At 39.9% G+C, this 8,911-nt stretch overlaps 1 protein-coding gene across 5 annotated transcripts in view; it reads right to left on the bottom strand.

The window, feature by feature from the left end:
• The window catches only part of ZNF521 (zinc finger protein 521), a 292,598-nt gene continuing 283,687 nt past the window's right edge, over positions 1-8,911 (bottom strand). For all 5 annotated transcript variants that reach the window (XM_001097677.5, XM_015121703.3, XM_015121704.3 and 2 more), the window contains one exon: positions 1-818. In XM_001097677.5, the coding sequence (XP_001097677.3) occupies positions 789-818 (30 nt within the window). In that variant the 3' untranslated portion in view covers positions 1-788. The remainder of the gene's footprint in view (positions 819-8,911) is intronic.

Raw genomic sequence — 8,911 nt, 5'->3', positions numbered from 1 at the left:
TAATGGTAAACTGAATTTATTTCCTCTTGGAAAACAATTCCAGTAATCTCCAGGTTCAGACCGCAGAGTAAACATTAATAACAGTAACATACAGGTTAGTTCAACTGATTCAAGAATTTGGCTGCGTGAAATCATTAAGGAAAACCTTGAACACTCAAAGCTTCAAATGTATCCAGGGAAAAAAAATTCTTTGACAGTCTACATAACAACTATTGCATATATAGTGATGCTACCTGTCACATTGCAAGGCTTACAAATATATATATACGGGCCTTATCCAGCTGTGGGGTTCTGTTCTGTGAGAACATCTCTTCATGGTTTGCAAGAATCTTCAGCAATAAAAAATAGTCTTAGATTTAAGCGCTGATATACCAAAAGAGAAATTCTAGGCTTAAGTGTAAAGAAAAGGAAGTCCAACCATAGTCTCATGTATAACAGTTGTTTTTAATCTTTCTTCCTTAAAAATACTTTATCTTAAGCCATTTTGGTCATACGTCTTTTTTTTTTTTTAAATCTTGCCTGAATAGGGCCCAAGTCCACTTGTCTTTATAAGACCATTTTAGTATCAGACGACATAATACATGTGCAACACTTTATATACAAGGGGTCTATCTGGTGCGCAAAAGTTCAAACACATGAACATCCAACAGTTTTGATAATACAAGTTTTATGGTACAATACAATGTTTCTGAATAATATACATTAACAATGAAAGTTTCGTGCAAAGAGTAAAACATGTTCCCTTTTTGTGCCACAAAAGCAATTCTCCTTGAGAGACTGTACTTGCACTAACTGCTGTGTTGGGTCATTGTATGATTCTGTAAATAACAAAAAAAAAAAAAAAAAAAAAAAGGGAGAGAGGGAAAACAAACTTCAGTGATTTCGTTTTCATCAGACCAAGCATATATACATGTAATTAATTCACAATGACTTGAACAATGAGCTTCTGCCCTCTGATGAATAGTGCTCATGCGTGCCCTCTAATGCAAAAAAAAAAAAAAAAAAAAAAAAAATAGAACGCTCCTTTCCCAGGGAGAAACAGACCCAGAGATCTTCTGAACCTGCTGCCACCCATGAGGGCCTGGAAGGAGAGGCCAGGGCAGGAGCCTCCTTACTGTGAGATGGCTGGCTGGCACCTTGCCTTTTCTTCACCTCTGCCATGTCTTTCTATAATACCCTCTCACCATCCATCATCTCTTCTTATTAAGATAGGACCCAGTGTTCAAGAAGCAGGTAGCACTGTTTTAACAGTTTTATGTATCTGTGCATGACTTCGATTGGTTACACATGCCTCTGTTCCAATCCCTCCGAGACTGTAACATCTTGACAACAAGGGCTCTATCTGCCCCTGAATATGGGTATGAAATGCCAGAGTTACCTGGCAGATGATGGACAGTGGCAGCAGCGCCCCTCCCAAGGGTGGGCTTTGGGCTGTGGTCATAGCATGTCTCAGGAGATTACAGTAGCCTGCCATGTCTCCCCAGTCCCTGGATGCTCTTTCTCAGCTGACCAGCCTGCGCTGTATATTGGTGGTCTCCGTTCATCTATGCTAGCGTGTCCCCTTTCTGAGTGAACACCTTCTTTCCAAATTGTGAGAGGGTAACTGGGATTGCCGGGCAACTCAGGACCACCAGCCATGCTCTGAGGGTGGACGGCAGGTGGGGAGGCTCCAGAACCAGGCCTGGAGGATAGTCACAGATCTGCGGGATATTTGCTTGGAGCATAAGCCTGGAGATGGCCTGATCTCCACTCTCCTCCTCTGCGCTTTCCTGGAGCCATATTCTCTCACTACTCACCTGTATCCCCTGACCCTAATCCCTTCTTATTACAACCTTGGGGCCTAGCTCAAAATATCACCACTTTCATCCTCACCCCATCTAACACGGATCTCTCCCTTCTCTGATTTCCTGCTGCACTTTTTACTGCTTATATAGGATGCATCCTAGGTCTTGTCTCATAATTATTTGTAGGCCTGGCTCTCACCCACGCTGGTAATTCTGATGTTCATTCATTTATTCATTCCTCTACAAGCATCTATTGGAAACATACATCAGCACCTGGCACATGCCATAGCGCTGCAGTGCTCAGGAAAGAGGGATTGGCTATCTCAGTGACTGGCTGGCAAGGCAAGGGCTGCTGGAGAGGAAGGGCATGGTCCTTGCCTTCATGCCTTCAAAGTGCTCACGTCTAAAGAAGGTCATGTGGGCACATAACCGTAAAGCAAGATGGCAAGCAGTCTATTAGAAAAGAACACAGAAATGTCACGGCCACACCTAAACCTGCCTAGCCCTTGGGGAAGGGTTCACGGTGGATCCAGCACACTGACAGCTGGAAACATGAGCAGAGAGTACAGGGAGGGCACTCTAGGCCAAGGGACCCACATGGGTCAGGGCAATGAAATAGGAATATGCAAGGTACGTTTGCAGACCTGCAACTTATTTAGATTGGTTGAATTCTTCTGGAGAATGTTCTGAATCAACAATACTCATGAGACGTGAAGATGGAGCTGGTTTGGGGCAAGAATATGAGCAGTCCTTTTCTACCTTGCTAAAGAGCTCAGACTGTCTTGTAGGTGAAGGGAGCCACTGGAGTATTTTAAGCAGAGGGATTCATCTTAGAGATGTTTGTTATCTCTTCATCCTTTACAGCAACTAGCAAACTGCCTGCTCCCTGAATACAGGCTGAATGACCAGAGGTTCAGTTGAGAACCAATTGGGGCTAGGTGCAGAAGTGGGGGAGCTGGGAGCCTTGTGAAGAGGACTTAGGTCTTCCTTGTTCCATTTTACATTTAGCTCATTTTTGAAAAAGATGGATGACAAATCATGACGGAGAACAGTATTTCATTCTCCCTTATTTAATCCATATCTTAATAGTCTCGGCCTCAAAGTGAATACAGAAGTAGCAAATTGTTTTTATGCCAGCTCTTTTATCGGTATATTGATTTTTAATACTTCTGCAAAGTACTTGTCACCAAGATGTAGAGAGAAAGGGTAATAAAAGTACTCATGAGACCAAAAAACTTTGCTATTTTCTTAAAAATCAACATGATTCTGTTCAGAAAGGTTATAAACAATAAAAGTTTGATTACTCAAAATACACCACGTCTAAGCCTTCTTATATCTTTTGCTATCTCAGAGTCAAGTTTATAGAAAGGTTTTTTATTTTTAAAAAGTCCAAAAATAATGACCAAATAAGTATAAGAAGATATAATACAGATTGAGCATCTCCAAATGGGAACATCCAAAATCCAAATACTCCAAAATCTGAAACTTTTGAGCACCGACATATGACATATAGGTGACTAAGCTAGTGACACCTTTGCTTTTTGATGGTTCAGTGTACTCAAACTTTGTTTCATGCACAAAATTATTGAAAATACTGTGTAAAATGACCTTTGGGCTATGTGTATAAAGTATATGAGAAATATACATGAATTTTGTGTTTAGACTTGGGTTGCATCCCCAAGACATCTCATTATATATATGCAAATATGTCAAAATCTGAAATCGAAAACACTTCTGGTCCCAAGCATTTTAAAAAAGGAATACTCAACCTGTATTTGCCTAAATGAAAGGACTCTGACAGAAAGACGGGTGTTTTTCTCTTCTTACCAAAATCAAAGTAAAAAAAAATCAGTTTAATAACATTATTTTCAAATGTTTAAGTGCTTATGATGGACGATCCACATGTGATTGGATTCTAGGGGTTAGTGAAAGAGTACACAGTGCAATTTTCCTGGTGGTTTTATATGTGCTCATATCAAGATGCTACAAAACGAGAACCCAAAACAAACTGCCCATAACAGTTGGCAATGGTTGTGTGTTGTATGCTTTCATCCTCAACCAAAGCCATACAGGTCTCTTCAGAGGTGCAAGGAACATGAACAAATACACATACGTCACTTACTGCAACAGACTGAAGTTGTTTCATAAAGGGGTTATGTTTCGTATATAAGAGAGAGGAATACAAATCATTTGTGAGAAGGATAAGGGTATGGCTTGTGAAATTCAAAAATAAAGCAACCCAATGTAAGTAATATCAACATAAGAAATCTGGCGTGAGAAATGTAAAGGCAGGAAGTCCTCTTGGTTTGGAGATGCCTGCAGACCACGGAGGTCTCTTATTCTCATTTTCTTTGGTTTCCCCTTTTTCGCTCCAGCCCAACAGAGAGCTATGGCAGGGTCTCCCCAGGCCTGGCTGTCCACCACTGGCAGTGACTCTCATGGCGGAAGTCAGCATGTTCCTAGAGGTTCTTGGGCAATGGATATATTTGTATCGGAAACAACCCCGCCATGGGATTCTGCTCCATCCTCAAGGGCTTGCCTTTGCCACCTTTGAGGATCTAGGGGACGTGTCTGTTCTCCTCCCCCACGCAGTATTTCAAGTCCACTGGAAATACAAATGGCCTCATTTCATCTTCTGGGGGAAGGAATGGAATATCTAAGCCATGGTTTTTCCGACTGGCTTTTAGGTGTTGGGGAGAACAGATGCGAAGTCCTAGTCTCTGGACTTGACTAAAGATTCTCTGACTAGAAAAACAAGAAGTTGTTTCATGGGCGCACTCAGTGTTTTTTGTGTTTTCTGACGCTCATAGACATTATTTCTTCAGAAAGGGAGACAAGAGGCAAGAGGGAAGGATTAAAAAGTAGACAGCAGAAGCGCCAAGCAAAGAGAGGGTACGCTCTGAGGCCCACTTTGCTCTCCCCCTGGCTACTTGCCACACCACAGAACCAGTCCTGAGACAGCAAGGACACAAATGCATATGAGCAGAAAGCAGAAAAGTGCTGCCAGGCCATCCACAAGCAGCCTTCTCTCTGTGCAAGAGTTTTCAGCTCTTTAGGTCCAGAGGAAACCACTACACTAGAACAAAGCAGTGGGTAATCTCACCAATTTTACACAGCAATTCACAGTCCCTAAAGTACTTTAATGCAATGACGGGTTATGAGAAAAAATATCTGTTCCAATGAAGGGAAAGTGTTTTACATAATCGAGAAGAACATCAGTGCAACATCGGTGCATCGGTGGAGGTGGGGGGTGAAGACAGAAAAGGAAGTAGGAAGAGAAGAAAACTTCTGTAATCCCACAGAGAGCCATATTGTACTCTGCAAAAAGCCATCTCCTGGAGACCCCATGTCTAAGTAACTGAAAATTGCAAACCATTAATCCCAGTTATGAACAGTTGTTTTACACGAGGGGGGTTTGTGTTAAAAAAAAATCAAATCCACAACATACCTTAAAGCTTAAAAGAAGATCCATCTAGGTATGATACCTTAATAGCGAGGTTTCAAAAGCACTTTCTTTACTGGAAAGGGCCCCATTTGGAAGGAGTGTGCTGTATGTATTTTTTTCTCTCTATAAATGTGAAATTAAACTTAGAAAGCTAAAAAACAGATGAGGGCCTTAAAAATTCCCTTCTAGCACTATGTATTTCTTTTTAAATATGAGATGCCTTTCATTTTACAAGACTGGAATTCTCATTTTGGGCTTGGCACTCTAACAAATGATTAATTCAGCCTCCTTTTTCTCTGAGAGCTGACCACATTTACTGGTCAAACAGTTTAATCCTATTTAAAATGCAATCCAAGAAAAATATTTTTAAGTAAAAATAAAAATCCATGATCCTTTGAAACTGTTCACCTTGGCTAAAGACATTCCATTTTCCTGCAATCTTGATGTAAATTTGAATTTTTGCACCTATATCAATGATGAAATTCAGCTTTGGAGGAAAGCCAGGGGGAACCTATCTTCCCAGGGCTGAAAAATTAAATTCCCAACCCCAAAACTTATGCCCAGAGATTGCCTTCACTTTTCTAATTCTTTGGCAGAGACCATGTCTCGTCTGTGCTTTGTAACACTCTGTTGGCATCGGCAAAATGTTACGTATCAATGGTCATAAAAACAAAAACGGCATTTGAATGGAAGTTTTGTGAAATCTGTTGATTCAAAGATGTTAATCATTTTTACCATGACTTGTTTATTTATAGCCTTTTGTTTCAAACAAATTCTGACAAGCTTTTAAAACTCAAAGAGCCAGCATGCTATTTTAAAAAGGAATGAAAAAAAAAAACAAAAAACAACAAGCTTTCCACTAATTCACTATGCCATTAGAAACCCGAATTTAAACTGCAGTTGTATTCAATTTAAATGAGATGTTTTCTAACTAGATGAAATAGTAGGCAATTGTGGCTCAGAAACAATGCAAGGCGGGAAGAAATAAAGAAATATAAAGATTAAATGTGGCTGTTTCTTTCAACAGATGGTGACAGCACCATGGCAGTGTGTTGTTTTCCTTTAGTTGAAGAACACAAACATCCGTAATCAATCATCACTGATTAACTAATTATATTACCCTTCTTTTTATCACTTGGGTTGGACCTTTATCTGTAAACACTGAGTTTAATCAGTATGCTCTTATTTTTCTGGAAGTATATTCCAGTTCACATAGAGCCGTGCAGTTACAGGCTGCAAACAGAATTCTACATTACCGTCCACCTTTAAGCACTATTGCTTTTTTTCATTTTTTATTTTTTTTTTAAACAAAAGCAATTGGTTTCCAACAGGCTGGATAATAAGTCTTTTGACCTGCATTCTTCTTTGACCCATTAAGGTCACCCCTGTGCTTGGGCATATAGCTGACTTAGGAAATGCCTGCAAGTCCTACATTTCATCTCCTGCCCACTCAAAATAAAGCTTTCTTTAAATGTGTCTGTACGGGTCCCTGAAGGCCAAAGAGGCATCCCTGTAGTGGGCAATGGAGGGACAGAAGCTTCTGCCTTTATTAATGAATGCAGACCATTATGAGTCTGGCTGGCTCCTTCCCCGTTCCCAGAAGCATATACTGTACGTGACTTAAAATGCTAGAATATTGACACAAAGCGAGCCGGGCACCCCTAAGGAAAATTACTCCTTGGATATAATGTAGGCTCGTAACAGCTATTAGAGTACAAAATAAAACCCTCCGGGATCAGACTGACATATACCGCATTCTACCTAGTCCTCAAACATTAGAAGAATTTCTTTGTGAAGGCATTCTCAAGGACAGCATTAAACTGACTTTTGTAGCAATCTGCAACAGCTTTTTGGCTTAGAGCTTTTAGTACTAAATCTCTGGTTTGAATCAATATAAGTACTATATCTTCTACATTAATCAATACATTTGGTTCAATACATGTTCTATTAAATTATACTTTCTAATCAAGATTTTTACATTTCCACCCTCTCTCTTTTTCATTCCCAACTTCTTATGCTAGGAAAATAGTTTTAAAAGTGTATACAGCTAATGATGACAGGATCCTGGGTTATTTCCCCTGAACATTAAGAGAAAAAATAGTCACAATGGCAAAGGATGACCTTTAAGCATCTTAATAAGGTTAACAGGATGTGAATGTTAATAAATTAACATTTTCAAAGTCCACACAATTACAAAAGTACTCATAATTTTAAACTGATGAAAAGTAAATTGCTACGGCTCTGGGAGTACCATTAGGAATGTTCTAAAAATTACACTGAAGACCAAAATCACCCTCAAGTACCCCACTTTGCCTACCCCAAAGTTTCTACTACCCACAACTGTATAATTCCTGGCTGGAGAAATCTGGGGTAATTGTGTTTTTACGGACCTTACCAGGTAAACAGCAGGACCATATCTGTGGATATTGCATTTTTGTGAGCTATGTTACAGTTCAATGAATATTTTTTAAAGGACAAATATACAACAATATTTTCCCTAAGTGCTATGAGAATCGAAAAGACATATGCATAGTGGATTTTTCATAGCCAGGGAAGTTGACTCATAATCTTTACATTTGTAGAATCTGCTAGAATGAAGTTCTACTCTTTTATTATGACATAGCAATGGCATTTCCAAACTGTCATGATATGCTTTTGCCCCTCTCTTGATGCCATGAATGTTGCATTTATGATCATGTTTGCACGGACAGAATTTCCCTTTTTATTTTTTCATATGGTAATGTCATCACCATGAACTTACAGAGACACTGATGCATTTTCGTTTGACATTTAACAGTTCACATGGGCTTGGTCTGACATCTCAAAGCATTTTCTGGATGACACTAAGCTATATTAAAGCAAAAGGTGAAATGGCATCATCAGAAGTGATCAGAAGAATACAAGATATTAAAGAAGGAAAAGGACTATTAGGACATTCCGTTTGTCCCCCTGTAGGAACATAATTGTTTGGTAAAGATTCTGGCAATGAGTTTCTATCATACCTCCCATAGGAAACAATTTCACCTTCTAACAAACCTCACTGAAGGACATTTTTGTTGTTGTTCTCTGGACATTTGTGCTAACTATGTCCAGAAAAAGGGTGATCTGAGATAATCCTGATGGATGAGGACACTGGCATGTTGATGAGTTTATGTTCCAAACACTAGACCTTGTAACTATAGTATAAAGTTCATCCATCTCATTCAAAGCAACCTAGAAGACCATCCAGTACACCATTTCTCAGTCATTATATAAAACACATCCCATTCACTTGCTTGGTTCCAGAGAGGAGCCTGAAAATAGATTTCAGAAGGCCAGTGGGGCCTGCCTTATACAAGCAGGGTTTCCCAACCTCAGCACTACTGACATTTGGAGCTGGGCAATTCTTCTTGTTCTAGGGGGTTGTCCTGGACATTGTAGGATGTTTAGCAGCATCCTTGGCCACTATCGCCAACATGCTAGTAGCATCTTCCCAGTTGAGACAAGCAGAAATGTCCCCTGACACTGCCACATATCTCTTGGTGGGAAGCATCTCTCCCACCAGGGAGATATTGAGGAACACTGCCTTATACTGTTTGAAACACATTTGTGCATGAATAAATGAAAGCTGGGAGACAAGGCGAGTTCTGCATTAAAGGGATCTGAAGAATCTGCAGGGAAGAACTGATCTAAAGGGGAAGAA

Source organism: Macaca mulatta, chromosome 18 (assembly GCF_049350105.2).
Source record: "Macaca mulatta isolate MMU2019108-1 chromosome 18, T2T-MMU8v2.0, whole genome shotgun sequence".
Lineage (NCBI taxonomy): Eukaryota > Metazoa > Chordata > Mammalia > Primates > Cercopithecidae > Macaca > Macaca mulatta.
Note: the sequence above shows the minus strand (reverse complement) of the source record. Positions and strands in the feature narration are given on the sequence as shown.